Genomic DNA, 16,661 nt, shown 5'->3' with positions numbered 1-16,661 from the left:
TATTTGGGACAGCCTTTAAAATACCAAAGCGAGCTGGAGTTTCAACAGACTTTCGGAGCGACCATCTCGGAACGCTCCCCAAGTGTTTCACGTATTTTTAACACGACCCTCTATCATTATATCCAATTTCCGTGTTTCAAGAGCTAAAAACCAAGCAGAAGTCAGGTATTGTGGCATTTTCTCCACATAAGTTGCCCCCTGGACGTTTTGTTGCGTTATTTTGCTGGCTTTCCACTCCATGAGTGAGGTGGCTGGGACGTGGCGGCCCGGGCAGTTCAGGGAGGGGACGATTCGCTAGAGGGGCCTCAGCCCTTGGGTGCCGACGGGTGTTACAAACCGGCAGCGCTTCGGGCAGGATTTTATTTTTAGATATTAGCCCCGCTACGACGGCAGGGAATGCCTGTCAGCGGGCACCGGCCTGGGCTGCCGCAACCCGCCCGCCCTGCGCCGCGCAGGACGCCCTGCCCTGCACAAAGATGGCCGCTCGCGGCGGGAACGCCGCTCCTCGGTCCAAGATGGCCGCCCCGCCGGCGTCCCTCGGCCCCTTTGCCCTTACTTAGCATGGCTACCAAGCCGCGGGGCGACGCGCCCAAACCAAAGGTGGCCGCCCCAGCCAAGGTGTTCCCTGCCCCTACCAAAGATGGCGGCGCGAAGCCGCAGCGGGCGGGGCGGGGCGGGGCCTCGGCGCGGGGAGCGGGGCCGGGGGCGGGGCGGGGGCGCGCCCGCCGCCGAACCGGAAGTGCCGCGCTGCCTCCGCCAGCTGGTTGTCATTTCGTGCGGCGGCTCGGTCCTGAGGAGACGGGGCTCGGCAGCGGCCGGGCGGGGTGAGGGAGGCACCGGCTGCGGCACCGAGGCAGGAAGCGGCGGCCGCTGGGGGGGTGGGGGGAGGGGAAGGAGACAGAAAAAAGAAAAAAAAAAAAGAGGCAAAACAAGGCGGCGGCGGAGGCTTCGCGCGGAGGACCCGTCGCGGCCAGGCTCGCCGGCTACCGAAGCGCCTCCCGACTCGCCGGTGTCGCGGCAGCCCTCCCCCCTCTCCGGCCGCTCTCGCCCGCGGAGCCTCCCCCCCGCCCCGTCCTTCCACCTCCCGGCAGCAGCGTCCTCCGCCGCGACCCTCCCGGCGCCCGGCCGCTTTACATGAGGGGGAAGGCAGCCCGCCTGGAGCCGAGAAGACGCGCAGCAGGGGAAGGACTGCTCCCAGGAGCCGCCGCCGCCGGAGCCCGCGCCCCGGTTAGTCCGCCGGGCCCCCCCTCCGCTGCGCCCAGCGGCCGAGACCCTGTCCCGTAATCTCCGGGCGATTTGGGAGAACCGGTTAAACACCTTCCATGGGGGAGAGAGGAGCCCGGCCCCCCGCCGCCTGCACCTTCCCCTCCCTGCCGGAGGCTGCTCCTCTCCTGAGGTAAAAAAAAAAAACCAAACCCTCCTGCCGTCCCCGACAGCAGGACTCTCGCGAGGGAGGGGGGACACCGCGGGGGGCAGCCCACCGAGAGCCGGGGCCTGGCCAGCCGAGCCCGCCGGACGCCGCGTCCCGGAGGAGGGGACGCAGACCCCCCCCAGCCGCATCCACCCGGCCTGCGGCCGCAGGGAACCCGCCTGTCTCGGTGGAGGGAGGCGAGCCCCCACCAGAAACCACCCTCCCGGCAGCAGCGAGAGCAAGAAAATCTCCTTCCCCTTCCTCCTGCACAACTCGCTGTCCCCTCCCTTCCCTTTTCCCGAACGCTGAATGCTGATTTCTGAGATGAAAATCTTCCTCTTCGGCCAGCCAGGACTCATATGAAGGACACGCAAATATTGGATCGTAAATAAGAAGCGAGTCTGGCGAGCTCAGAAACCCAGCCCAAAAGGAGCAGCATCAAGAATCCACCCTTCTCCTGCACAACTCACTCCCCACCCGACACACACAGAATACTAATTTCCTGAGATAAGATCTTACCCCTTTAAACAACCACACGCGCACATACACACACACACACACACACACACAGAGTGTATATTATTACTAAATATAATAGGTTAAACCCAGCAGCACGGGAAAAAGCCTCTTCTGTAACTCACTCCCCCTTTTCACCCTTCTGAATGCTGAGATCCTGAGGTAAATTTTTCCCTTACCCACAGCAAAGACTCTTTTTGAACAGGACACAAATATATATTAGATTATAGAGATGTATTAAATTATTCCAGATTTAAATCTATTTTTTGCTGCCAAGGGGTCGGGGGACCAGACGTCATTGTATTTTTTTTTTTTTTTTTCCTTTCCTCTTAACTCATTTATGGGCGAGTCAAGACTGCTGAAGAGGAAAAAAACAGGATAGTTAGAATCTCTTTATCCTTATTCCCCAGAAGCTTTTTCTCTCGTTGCTGTGCATTTCCTTTAGAAAAAGGAAACCTCTTATTTTGTGAACCAAAGATTTATTTTTCCCTTCCTCCTGGCCAAAGGAAGGAAACGGACACAAATTGACACATAGTTGAAGAGATCTATCTTTTGCAAAAAACAAACATCTTTATCCAAATCTGAAATAAATAGCGTGGAGGGAGAAACTGGAATATCTAGCTAAAAACAGGATACTTGCTAATCTCGCCTCAGAAGAGGACGAGGTAAACACTAAACATCGACTTGTTCTTACAGGGAGGATTCAAACCCTAAATATACTCAATGGGGGATTACGGGTTTGGAGTGTTAGTGCAAAACAACACTGGAAATAAGTCAGCTTTTCCAGTCAGATTTCATCCACATCTGCAGCCTCCGCACCATCATCAAAATGCAACCCCCAGCCCTGCTGCTTTTATAAATAATAACACAGCTGCCAATGGCAGTAGTGCTGGGTCAGCTTGGCTCTTTCCTGCTCCAGCTGCCCATAATATTCAGGATGAGATTCTGGGGTCAGAAAAATCTAAAACTCAGCAACAGGAAAAGCAAGAGTCCCTAGAAAAACAGCAGCTTTCCCCCGGTCAAAGTCAGGAAGCAGGCATGCTCTCTGAACCCGAGAAAGCTAAAACTGAAGAAAATCAGGGCGATAATTCTTCAGAGAACGGCAATGGAAAGGAGAAAATAAGAATAGAATCGCCGGTGTTAACAGGATTTGATTATCAGGAGGCTTCGGGGCTAGGTACTTCGACGCAGCCCTTGACATCCACTGCATCTTCTCTGACTGGTTTTAGTAACTGGTCCGCAGCTATAGCTCCTTCTTCTTCTACAATCATCAATGAAGATGCAAGTTTTTTTCACCAGGGAGGGGTCCCTACTGCCTCAGCTAATAATGGTGCTCTCCTGTTTCAGAATTTTCCACATCACGTCAGCCCTGGCTTTGGTGGTAGCTTTTCCCCCCAAATTGGACCCCTCTCTCAACACCACCCTCATCACCCCCATTTTCAGCATCATCACAATCAGCATCAGCAACAGAGGAGGTCTCCTGCAAGTCCTCATCCACCTCCATTCACACATAGAAATGCTGCTTTTAATCAATTGCCTCATTTGGCTAATAATCTTAACAAGCCACCTTCTCCATGGAGCAGCTACCAAAGTCCATCGCCTACACCATCTTCATGGAGCCCTGGTGGCGGTGGCTACGGTGGGTGGGGTGGGTCCCAAGGCCGAGACCACCGCAGGGGACTGAACGGAGGGATAACGCCCCTGAACTCCATCTCGCCCTTAAAGAAGAATTTCGCAAGTAATCATATCCAGTTGCAGAAATACGCTCGACCCAGCTCAGCCTTTGCTCCAAAATCGTGGATGGAAGACAGTTTGAATAGAGCCGACAACATTTTTCCTTTTCAGGTGAGCATACTCGGTTATATCCATAAGAAAAATAACACGCAAGTGCGTTAAAATGCCCTAGAAGGGGTCAGGGGTTTGAACAGTACAGTCTGCTTGTCTGACTTCCGTGCTTGCAACTTCAAAAAAAAATAAATATATGGCTAACTTAAAATGCCATAGTGTGAATTATGCTCCGAGCTATGAATCATGGGGGTTTTTTTAGTAGCGGTGGTCATATAAATATCTGTTGCCCGCCAGACATCTGTATTAGCCAGTTTCCTTCAGCTTGATGCTTACACGCATTCAGAAATAGCCGATGAACAAATTTAGTTACAAGTAGCAAGTGTACCTACAAAAAGGAGTAAGGAGAAAAGTGCTGCTTGATGAAGTATGAAAGATGTGAGGCCTTCTAAAGTATTCGAGAATGTAGCACGTCTGAGAAGTATTAAGTGATTGTGTTTTGGTTTACTGTATCATGTGGACTTGTAGTGCAACATAGTTTTTGTAGTGTTTTTTGGAAACTTTGGATTTTTGACATGATGGTAATGAACGCAGTTTGCTTTCCTCAGTAATGGCAGCAAATTTTGGTTACACACCATTAAATCATCACCAGAAATAGATCTGGACGAGTTTCAGTTGGTGATCTCCTATATTTTAATATGGCCTTATCCTGGCAGGAGGCAGGTTGTCTGGTGGTTCAGCCTCTCCTTCTAGGCTGACTTTTTATGAATCTGAAATGAACTGTATAATATGGAACCTAATTTGCAGTAAAAATTAAACCAGAACTATCCTTCTCTTCATCCGACCACTAGTTAAACCTAGCTTTTATGTGTGTGTGCCTTTTGTAAACTCCTTTAGGGTAAATCCAAAAACCCAAGAGTTCTTTTACGTTTAGTGGGTTGTTTTTCCAAGATCTTCAAAGAAGTGCAAAAGTAGAAATTTCAAAGTGACTGCAGTATTTCTAGCCATGCTGTAAGAACCAGGGTGACCTATTTTAAAATCATTTGGAAGATCTGTAGATAGAAACGGTGTAATATGTATCACGTTATAAGCCACCCTAAAGAAATACAAATATATTTAATGATGACTTTGTGGATTCAGCTGTAGGAACAGTTCGGTTCGTCATGAAGGGCTCAGTTTCTGCTTGGTTTGCAGGGCCTGCCTCTGCAGCCTGCTGACAACAGAGCAGCTGCTGGCAGTAACTTCCCATTAGAGACCTTTTTTCTACTGCAGAGCTACTAGCTGGTTCAATATCAGGTAGAGCCCTTGTAAATTTAGAATGCATAGTAATAATTGATTTTAATGTCAGGATTTGTAATTAATATAATGAACCTGTGTCCAGCATACCAAATTTATACACTGAAGCCATTAGAAAAAGGGGCACAGCTGGAGTCGGTCTTTTTTCAGCCTCGCTGCAGCCAGGCTTGGCTCACAGTTTAATTCATTCTGTACCCTGACACATAGCTGATGTTCAGGGTGACAGAATGAGATCAAGTGTGTCCTTGCTGCTGCGTATAAGGCCCAAATATATACGCAGTGCTAGAAACGTGCTTGGTTTGACATCAAGGAAATCTCAGGAAACGGGCAAAGGCAACCTTGCCTTCTGGGTTATGTTCCAAACATAAAACATCATACACGCGTATTTTGATCATGGTAAAGAAATAATTTCTGTGTAGTATGTTGGTATCTGTTTACATAAACACTAAGATGAAGCCGTACATGTCAAGACCAAGTCTGACACTTCTCCATGCCAAGAAAAGGAAAGTGTTGGAGTGAAGTGCTTTCCAGTCTGTTACTATCGCTTCTGTGAAGAAAAGGGCAGGGCAGCAGAACAGGACTTCAGCACTGCAGACCCAGAAAGATGCTGATTAATTTTGAAGCCATCTTGGGCGACTGCTTTTTATAACTTTTTTCTGTAGAAAATCTTTAGCTCCTTTGGTCACTTAGTCATCTCTGTGTTGAAAGCATACTGAATTTTTGAATCGCTGGAAACAAATGATGTAGAATTTGACCTTTGATGCCTTTTTATTTTTTCTTGATTATGCTGATTGTACGCCTGACTCAAAGCAGAAATAAGGAGTTTTGCTTATTGTATATTTGTGTTCACGCATATATATGCAGTGTCCTTGATGATGCAATCCTGTGCTGGACAAGGCTATTTTGTTACTGGAATCTTCTTAGATTCCTATTTAGGAAATAATTGAAAGCTGTCTTTGCTGCAGCAACATAATGGAGTAATTTGATACAACTATCCCTTTCATTTAATATTTATGTTTTGCTGCTTAAATCATTAACAAGTGTTGCTGCAATCTAGTGAAAATTAGTTTCTTTAGAAGGCAAGATGTAAACCAGCAATTGCAAATATTTTGGGGATCCCTTTTTTTTTCCCCTCAAAGGTTGTGTCTACTCCGAAGCTTGGTGAAACACACAAGTCTATGTTTTGATGGAAGTCTTAGGGTAACCCTTCCCCTTCAGAGAGGACAACATTGCATAGTGGCCCTATAAGCCACTAATGGCAACTCCTGCTCACTTCCAGTATTTCTGCCTGTGGCCCGTAGACGCTCGCCATGAAGTGGGCGTTCCAACGGGCGCAGATAAAAGGCCAATACCGTGGTGGTCTGTTTGCTAATCTTGCAGTCTGATGATTGCTTGCTCGGTATTGAGAGCTGCATGCAAAACGTTGTGCTTTTTGTTGCAAGTGTTTTTGGTTTGGAATTCTGTCTCCTAACATTTCAGAAGTAGCGTGTCTTAGGAACCTCTTGTTGCAGAGATGGAACGGGAAGCAAGGTCGGAGAAGACTGTTACCAGATCTGTTAATGAAATTAAGTTTTGATATTGTGCTTTAGCCACTGGGCAGGCTTCCCCTTCAAAGATCTTTTGAAAAGAGAAAAGCCATTGTTCTTTGTGCGTTCATTTGAAAAGGAAATGGTCTCCAAATGAAAAAATGGTTCCTGAATTAAAAAAAAAAAAATTGAGTCTTTTGGATACAACAGCCTGCCGTGAGAATTAAGAAATGAAAATGCTTTGACTGTGACTATTGCATCTCACAAAGTTACTGATTTTTTTAAATAATTCCTTCTACTTCTCTCCCAGCAGCACTGACAAACTAAGGGCTCAGTAACTGCGTTTTACTGCAGCATTGCCCTCAAGATTGTTTTGGCTTTCCTTTTGCTGTGTGCTTGCACTTCCTCACGAGTGGAACATCCTGCCTGTTATGCAATGCACAAATCTTGCTTTGATAGGCATTTCCAGGTTTCCAGATCTCATCTTCAAATGTGTGACGATGTTTTTTAAATTGGTCTTTGAAGGCACAAGCAAGTTAAGCAATAGCGTTCAGCTTTCTGTAAAAATGCTTAAAAATAATTTGTGTTTCTTCCTGGAATCGGGCTTGAAAATAACCGCCCATTTCAAAGAATTTGGTACATGAGAGCAGTTCATTATATCCACTTGTTCAAAATGTTTTTTCCTTTCTTCTACAGTGGCTACTTTCCAGGTATATAACCCCTTCCAAATCCATTGAGGGTCTGTGCCAGGGAGACTTTCTCTTCCCCCAGGCAGATACGGAATGTTTGAGAAAACACATACGTGGTTACAGAATGTGTTTTAATTCTGAGCTATACGTCATGATTTGTTTGCACATAGAAATGGGTTGATTTAATAAGCGTGTTAAACAAATTCACAGGGAATTGGAATAAAAAACTAATCTCCTGAATGCATTTGCCAATCTTTCCTCTTGAAGGAATTTTGCAAATAAATTTCTTTACCATCCCTCTTCATTGTAATATTTGTTCTTTGTTTTTGGAGAACCTTTTCATGAATCGTGATGGCTGGTTGCATAAAATAAGGCTACTTGTTTGGCAGAAAGTTCTGCAGAATTTTATTTTTATTCTAGCAACAGCAGTTATTCCGAGAAATTCCAAGCTATCATTTTAAAACAGAATCAATACTTGAAGTTGGATTTTTAAATGTCTGTTCACCCATTTTTCTATAACTACATCAGCTGTGTAGTAATTAGTGCTTCATATGCTGTTCCCCACAGCTACTGATCTGTGGAATTAGAAGCACTTTAATGTGGTACGACATGCACAAGTTAAGTACTGTGGAAGTTAACACTGTTCTTGTTTTATAAACTTACTACTGACGTTAATACTTCGGCTTTGGCCCTCCTGTGCGTTTTTGACCTCAGGGTTTCTTTTTAAAGAGAGCTTTTGTTAGAAGCTATTTGAATTATGTTTGTATTTTCCTAAGATTAAAAAGAGTACTCTTATTAAGCATTTTTCTTTGAAAATTGCATGCTTAGCGGCCCAGCAGAAAGATTGAGAACACAAGATATTGCGGAAAATAATTTCTAGAAGATACAATAAAAAACTTAATATGTGGCTAAAATAGAATCAGACATGTTACTGGAAATTTTTATAAAGGTCTGTAATTTCTAACACTTAAAAAAAAAAAAAGTTCAAGTTTGACTAAACCAGAAGTGCTCCCTCCCAAAAAAACTCCCATGTTGTGCGTCACTTAACTTTTCCAGCTTTTTCTTATTGTTCCCTGGTGAAGCTCTAAAAGATGATCAGGGCAGCATACAGCAACATCCCTTCAGGAAAAACCTGTTTATTCAAAGCCTTTAATTCACTGGATACTGGACTGGGAGCTGGAATACAGCATTGCAGGGCGGTGGGAAGGAGGAGAAGCTTACCCAGAAGCATAATCAAGTCCAAATTTGCTTTGCAATTAAAATAAAAATGTGGAACTTGTGTTTAGTACCTACAACATTACCTCGCCCTACACGCTGTGCTTTGCCTGAGACACAAGGCTTTTTAGTTGTGGGAAATACGTACAAGGTTTTAGAAAGCTTCAGGCTTCCCGGGCTATAATGAAAGTAGCGAATGTAGTGAGTTTTCTAATTTTCACAAATATTCTGGTTTGACAAAGATGTAAAACTGGGACTTCTTTTATATATTTACAACTACACCTACTCCATAAATACAGATTAATCGCCTTCAGTAAATTGCTTCAGATGATGGCATGCTTTGCATTATTATTGATGCCTCGGTCTTCAGAGAAAGCACATTTTATAAGATTAGGCACCGCCTCAGCGACCGGCAAGCGCTCATACCTTGCCAGGCTTTGCTTCTTGTCGGGTTTGGGTTTGTAGCACTGGGAGGCCCATCGTGGGAAGCACTGACCAGAAACTCTCAGGTTCTGGAATCTTAATTGTGCGGGTGATGATAATGCTGTGAGTGCAGATTAAATATAATGAATCTGAACTTTAATAGCTGTTAGATGTACATTTTTCTGATGTGCAAGAGAATTTAGGTATGAGATTTTGAAGTGCAAAGTACGATCTTCCTGTGCATGAAAAATTCATGTTTAATTTCTTTTGCATAGGAGGATGTCCCAGTATATAGCGTACATGCTTAGTACCAAGTGACTTTTTTTGGAATGAAATGTCTTTGGACTTTGAAAAATAAAATTGGAATAGGAATTAGAACTTAGTGATTTCCTATTTACAAGTGGCTCCGTTTTTTTTTACAAGGCCTCTAAACATAAACTCATCTGTCTGGGTGCTAGTGGGGAACCCCTGTCGTCACGGAGGTGAAGTGGTTTGCCCACGCTGGGTGAATGCAGTGACAAAGTTGCGACGTGAGGTCCGGAGTTCTGCTCTCTGTGCTTTAGCAGTGAGATGGCGTTATTGTGAGCAATCTACATGCTGATAAATGATTTCCAGACAGTAGGAGAATCAAAATAATTTTATTTTCCTGGCCAGTGTAGAGTTCAAAAGTGTTGTGTTTGCTGTTGTAGCATATTTACAGTCTCGATAGCTCTCTCTTAACCAGATCTGCTAGCTGCCACCTCTTGTATACTATTGTGAAAGCAATACTGCTTATTCAAAATCATGTTTAATGAATGTCTTTAGAAATGTTGGCTGACATTTTAAACACGATCATGTATTGAGACTGCAGGTTGATTTCTTTCTTTTCGGTTGGCTTTTTTTTGGTGGCCTTGTGTTCAACCTGATGTGTCTCTGCCTCCGTTCTGTTTCCCAAGGATAAATGTGTGTGCCCTTTAAGCCCTCTGATAAAGCCAAATCTTAGATTCCCTAAACAAACTCGTGTAAAGCCAAGTTCTTGTGATCAACCTGGGTAAATAATACCAGGCTGTAGCTAACTTGGTTACTGAAGTGTACATACTCTGCTGTACTCCAGGGTAGTCATTACCCCTATATCTTTTATTTATAAATAAATAAAAAAGTATAGAGTAAGGAATCCAGCGCCATGGAAAGCACTGTAACTTTGTGAATTGATCCATTAAAACCACCACCGTATTGTTATTAATTCTCTCGGCATGAAGTCTCTTGAAGAAAACATCACTTTTTTCCCTAAGTACAGCATGGCTTATGTGCCTTGTAACTCAGAACTAATGTGTATCTGAGAATAGCTCACATTTAGTTACCAGTTAATGATCAGTATCTTGACTGTTACAGCTTTTTTGGTGTTATGGAATGAAATGTATAGTTACACATTTCTTCAGCAATATGCCTACTACCACTAACCTGTCATCAGTCTTTTTTTTTATGTTAGGTAGATAATACACATATATATTTCAGTATAATATGTGTATGTGATAGAATGTGCTGGCCATCTTGGAAGTTAAGACTGGCAAAATTTGTGGTACTGTTTTCAAAGCAGTCTCAGAATAAAAGGCCTTTAAATTGTATAAAAATTCTAAAAAACTACCAATGGTGACTTTCGCTAGTAGGGTGGACCCTTTCAACGTCCCTTTCAGGGCAAGTAGTCAGCTAAATTAATTCTTTTATAATAAGCACTGTGCAAGCCTCTGAACCGGTTGAGCATGGCATTTAGGACAGGCATGACGGACATCTTTTCATTGGAGAGATGTATACAGGTTTACTTATGTACCAAGGTCTGGAATTACTCTGCATTTGCAGAGAAGTGGACTGCTGCATTAATTTCAGGAATATATCCAAATTCAGTGTAACAGGAGTAGTGGCTCTTCGTGTCATCCTTAAAATGGTTTGCTAATTTCTTATTAATAAGCAGAGACACGGACCAGCAAACCATTTCAAGCAACCCAGGAACGAGACTGATCTTCCCAAGGGTGTCGAGGCTGGGGCAGCTCAGCACCATGAACTGACAGTGACGGTTAGATACGCTGCCAGCAGAGACCTTTCGTTGGAAAGATAGGCAAGAAATCAATAGGAACATACCAGCATTTTGAGGGTGCTCTAGCCTCTGGCGGTCTTCTCCGTTGCTGTGACAAGTTGCTGGAACCACTGGAGAGCCTGGGTATGAATGTGGGCCATGTTTTAGCCAGTCCTTCTTTTTATATGATTGCTAACAGCTGCAGGTAGGAATATGACCAGTTAATCTTTTGTATCGATGCGCAGGGCCGTGTTTTAAAACGTTTGCAGTATGATTAGAAGCTTAGGGACCTTACACTACAAAAGTGACAGCTAGCTGGTTCACTCAGAAGGGGAAAACTATAAACTCCTCGCCACAAAAAGCTTCCATTGGAGAATGTGGTGTCCCTGTCAGCTAACCGGTTCGATTCCATTTTTTTTCTCAAATGTTTAAACTCTCTGTTCTCAATATTAAAACCTTACCATTGCAGCAAACCCCTCTGTTTGTTACTATAGCTCAACCCAAGCCAACACAGACATTTCAGAGACAAGAGACTTATCGTCGGGCTCACGTACTCCAGCACATACCAAGCACAATAAACTAGAAATTACTCGGCTTGGGTTTCTCCCTTTGTGTCTCTCAGACAGCTGAAATGTTAAGTGCCACAAATTCAACGAAGACTTGGAACTCCTGAGGTTCTGCACTTTGTGAAATAAGAATTTTTGTAGCTGTTCATGGGTTGGACTCGAGGTTAATTCCACACAGAGAAACACAGTACAGTATGAAAGGCAGAAGGGAAGGAGGAGTAGCTGCGGAGGGCTGTCAGGTTTTCAGACAATGCTCCCACCTGTGTTTTAGGCTATTTTTGTCACGTTGTGAGAACTGCTGAAAATGTAGAGATTGTCTTCTAGCGTCCATTCCTGGGTTACACAGCTGTTGGATCCTAATGGGTCCGGGATGCAGGCCCAAGGACTTCTGCTCAATCCTACTAAGGTATTCTAGTGTAACTAGAGTTTGAAATGGTTATGAACTAGTAATGTGTAAACCAAAACAATAAACTAAATGCTACTAGGAAAGGAAGAAACCAGTAGGAAATGTGTGAAAGTAAACCACAGAATTTAAGAATTTAAATGCTCGTGATAGTTTCTCTAAGGTGCCTCAATTACCTTGTAATGTAGATGATCAAGGAAATAAATATAGTGGAGAGACAGGGCAGCGCTGTGTTTTTTATAGCAAATTTGATATTGGGCTAGACTAATAAAGCAAGTGGTTCCAAACGCAGATCTTTAATGCTATTTGAAATGCAGCGTATCTGGGTAAAACGTTTCACCTGTTCTGCATCAGTAATAAACTGTTCTGAAGAGAGGAACAATACCAGAAAATTTCTTTGAAAAATAGTATTTTTTTAGTGGTCAGAATGTAGCTTACAAACTTGGAAGTGGATCAGGGCTCTAGGAGCTGGTGGATTCCTGCTCTTAAAATAGTATTTGGTGTTCAGAGCGCAAGCTGACCGATCGTTGTCTGATCCGGAGAATGCCCCTTGCAACACTGCGATCAACGCAGCTTTGGCACTTCCTCACTGGAAGTCAAGGACATCAGAACTTGGAACACAACGGTCTGTGTGCAATACTGTTTTTTACTTCACCACTGCTTTTAAAAATGATCAAAGCTGGATCTGTGTGCTTTGGAGAAATTTCAGCTTCACAGCTAGAGTTAGGAACAAAAAAAAAAGTATATATTCACTGCTGTAATAACGATAGTTGTAGAGAAGCAGTTGAGAGCAAATGTCTGTTTTGAATTGCTCACGTTTTGCTTTCGTATTTGAACCGATACTTTCCATGCTTGATCTCAGTTCAGAGGTGAATCTCGTAGAACGTGAATGAAATGAAATCTTTAGAATGGATGTTAGAGTTCTTGGACAGAGAAAAGTTAAATTAAGTTAAATTTCTACATTTCTAAATTTTTCTAAAAATTAAATTAAGTTTCTACAAGTGTCTAAATGTATAAATACATAGATAACATGGGTAGGTGAATAATTTTGGGAACGAGAGTGGTTTTTTGCCTCCGTTAGTGACCTTTTATGATACTGTAAAGATTTCAAAGTTTATATATAATTTCAGTTATTCTGAATGTGCTAATTAAAGTACTGCAGTGCCAGGATATTTTATAGCATCAGATTTGTAAGATGTGGGATTTATTGTTTTAGTTGGGAAAGTCTGAACCATACCTGTGTTAAATGATGGCTTTGGTTAATAGGAAGGAGAAGTATTTGGTAAGTATGCTTCAAATGGCTTGAGATAGTGAAGCAGTAAGGTACGCGAGACATCTTGTCTCCCATTTGTTGGCTCCTCCTTCAATTCTAGTAATGCTTGGAATACCAAACTTGTGAATTCAGGGAATTAAAAATCAGAGCAAAGTCGTCACCTAGTAAACCAGACTATTTGGAACGCTACTGCTTGTATGGAATACTTTATAATTATGCAGAATTGGAACTGACTGTGCAGAATTAGATTATTTCAGTTGTTGAGGTAGTAGTTTAGGTGAAGAAAATTCTATGAGTTTCTGGAATCTAGATTTTCTTAAATTCAGGCTGAAATACCTATTGTATGACTTCTGCTTGCAGTTCTGTCTCCCAGGATACAACCTTTACTTCTTACCTGTGAAATTCTTTTTAACGAAGTTTAACTGTACGGCAAGGAATACAAACTAAATATTGAATTGGGGTTCTGAAGTGATTGGTTATGATAAATATAGATCAGATTCACATTTAAGAATATTCTAATTTTTAATGTTCCTATATCAGACTGACTTTAGTGGTGTATGTGATTTTGCTTGATTCTGCTGCGGTAACGTAGAACAAAACTGAAGTTTTTATGTTTCAGATGGTCTTGTTTAACGCTGTGTGTTGCCTAAACTGGCTTTGTTTGTATTTGCTTGCAGGATCGCACAAGGACTTTTGACATGCATTCACTGGAGAACTCGCTAATTGACATAATGAGAGCTGAAAATGATTCACTGAAAGGTAAATTTAGAAAGAGACTATTTCCTGCAGTAAATAATTGGGAAGACGTGCTAACTTAGAGTAAGAAACTTCAGTTTTGGTTAGGAGAAGTAAAGTGACGTTGTGCACCTAACGCATGGCAGTCAGCTCGGGCAGGCCTTTTTTTCAGTTGTCTCTAGATGAAGCTGTTGCAACACACGAGCACTTGAGCGTGTTTTGTCTTTATACAAAACAATGCGAAACACAAACATAAGCTGATCTTTTGTGTAAGTTGCCAGTGTTGTTTTTAATAGATACAATGTGTGCAGCCTGTAAAAATGATCAACTTCAGGAATCTTGCGCAGCTCAGCGAGACGTAACTTTTTGCTTAATGGTGTTTTCCTGCTGAAGTCATAGTTCTTTCTGTCTTGGGGAAGAATGAGGTTAATCTATGTCATTTTGAGAAGAACACTGAGTATTTCATCACAATTTTTTTTTAGTTCTTTACCTTTCTTTTTGTTGCTGCCTTGAATTGCGGAATTCTTTGTATCTTTGGGAAAGGAAAAGGGAGGTTGAATTGATTTGCCGTTGGGATTTCTCTTTTTTTTTTTTTTTTTTGGCAAAGGTAATCTTTCTTTGAAAATACCTCAACTTACAAAGTATTCAAAGCACTGTCTACATATTTCATCTAAACCTGAATAGAAACTGCTTATGGTATACAATTCACAAGTCTAGTTTCTTATTCTAGTTCTATATAATGAGTAATCTCTTTCAGTTTGATGGTTACTTGTATAAAAGTAGTCAAACTCTCACTTATGCTCATTATCTAAGCATTCAGTTTCGTTACCAGTCATGAGACCACTAAAAAAACAAACCTGCATTTGTCGTTTCTGAAAGCAAATTTCTTTCGCTATCAAGGCTTGTGGTGGTAATGAAATCTGACTTTTTAATAGTGATTCTTGCCCAGGAGACCAACCTTTGATAAACTGGCAATAACTTGCATTTCTTGCATTCACCATGGTCTGAAATGCAGCTTGCCTTTCCCATCCCCAGCACTGTGCAGCAATTCAGGGTGATGAGGAGCACCAAGAAGTACACTTTCTTATTGGAGTGACAAGGAGAGCTTGCTGTAGATAAAAGTAATGCCAAATGAATTAAACAACCAAAATACATTCCCTCCTTATGCGGTGGGGGCCAGGCTTTTATTAATGACAAGTAGTAATAGCTTTCATTTGTTTTCTGTGCTGTCTGGCAACATCCTATGCCCCCAGCGGTGTATACTGAACCAAGAATCGGGGGCCCTTCCTTGATGGCAGCACCTGGGGTTTGCCCTGGTGCCTTCTGTTCAACTGCCAGGCAGGCCCAACCCAGGTTTTACCTGCTGAAATCTGGCAAGATAACAACCCAAGGTGACACGGCTGTAGAACAAATAAAATTTCCCTTTAAATTTGAATTTAACAAAGTCAGGTTCATATGCATTCACACGTGTTCAGCAACTAAACAAGGGTAGTTCTCTATAGTAGTATGAATTTTAGTTTAAATGCTTTGAAAAGATTCTTTGCAATTGAAATTTTTTTTTTTTTTGAGTGCTTACCTTGTTTTAAGAATGATGGAATAAGTGTGTCAGCAAAGAATACGTGTAGTTCTGAGGCACGTTAATTCCTGCTTGAGCTTGGTTGTTAATCCCCTCTGCAGTCATCTACGGTTTGTCTGAAGCTTTGTGTGCCTTGTATTGTACTGATGGGAACACTCTAATATCAATCTGGTATCGTTCTGGGAATGATTTCTGAAATTCTTTATAAATTGTTCTGTTACATGGTTAGTAGTTACAAAACTATAAAGAAAAAGCCTCAAAACTGAGGTGAAAAATTTAAGTGAACCTCCGTGAAATACTTTGTTGTGAAGTCTCATTTTTCAAGGATTTCCTCAGCAAAACCATTGTTTGCTTATAGTGAAATGGGCAGTACGCTGCATTTGACTGCTGCTTATCTGGCATAGCAGGCTTAATACAGTAACTTATTTGCTGTAATATACTTAGGAATGGCTCTTTATTCCAACTAGCATCTACCGCGTTGTGGTAATGCTGCAGTGATCGTCCGTAAGCAGGGCGGGATTTGTAAGGAGAGGAAATACCTTTAGTTAAACCAACTGATGCAGCTGGAAAAAAATTGTAACTTGCTGGTACAAAACATATTTCAAGTCGAGTCTGAAGAAGGGCTCGTGATCACAAGCCTTTTGTGGTTTTTTTCCGTCTGTATTTGTTGGTGTATGATTATGTCTTAACACAGATTCTGTCTCCTGTTTTCACTTTTCTTGCCTCACCTTTATTTAAACTGATTGAAAGGAATCTTTAAAACCTTTGGATCTAGAAATCTTAACAATTGTCACATTATGGTTGGCAGTTCAAGTCTTGCTTGCCGTTTCAAACACCTGCAGTTAAATAAGCAGATCCATAAGAAGTTTTTCATTTTGCATTTTAAATGGATTAATCAGTGCATACAATGCTTGTAAACTAAAGTTGGATACTCTCAGAAAGGAAAAGCTTCTGGGTTTGAGACTTTAAAAATAGCCCGGGCAAGACGCTAATAAAACATACTGTAGAGAGCAATCTCAGAATGGCATGGAAATAATTTAGATGATCTAATAGGTCTCACTGCTATCTTGTGAGTCTTTGAGAGGCCTTAATATTGACTCAACATGAGTTGAGTATGTAACACTACCACCCCCCCCTTTATACTGTAACCTACTTCAAGAAAAAGAGGTACTGTGTCAAAACACACCTTCAGAACAA

At 42.4% G+C, this 16,661-nt stretch overlaps 1 protein-coding gene across 3 annotated transcripts in view; it reads left to right on the top strand.

The window, feature by feature from the left end:
* The first annotated feature begins 765 nt into the window (after nt 1-765).
* CPEB4 (cytoplasmic polyadenylation element binding protein 4) overlaps nt 766-16,661 on the top strand; it is a 44,921-nt gene continuing 29,025 nt past the window's right edge. For all 3 annotated transcript variants that reach the window (XR_014229509.1, XM_082324556.1, XM_082324555.1), the window contains exons 1-2: nt 766-3,772; nt 13,831-13,912. Coding sequence is in view for 2 of the 3 variants with exons in the window: in XM_082324556.1 (XP_082180682.1) it covers nt 2,651-3,772; nt 13,831-13,912 (1,204 nt within the window). In the remaining variant the exon portion in view is untranslated. The remainder of the gene's footprint in view (nt 3,773-13,830; nt 13,913-16,661) is intronic.

Source organism: Platalea leucorodia (assembly GCF_965183815.1).
Source record: "Platalea leucorodia genome assembly, chromosome: 11".
NCBI lineage: Eukaryota > Metazoa > Chordata > Aves > Pelecaniformes > Threskiornithidae > Platalea > Platalea leucorodia.
The sequence above is the reverse complement of the archived record's forward strand: the minus strand, read 5'-3'. Positions and strand labels throughout refer to the sequence as shown.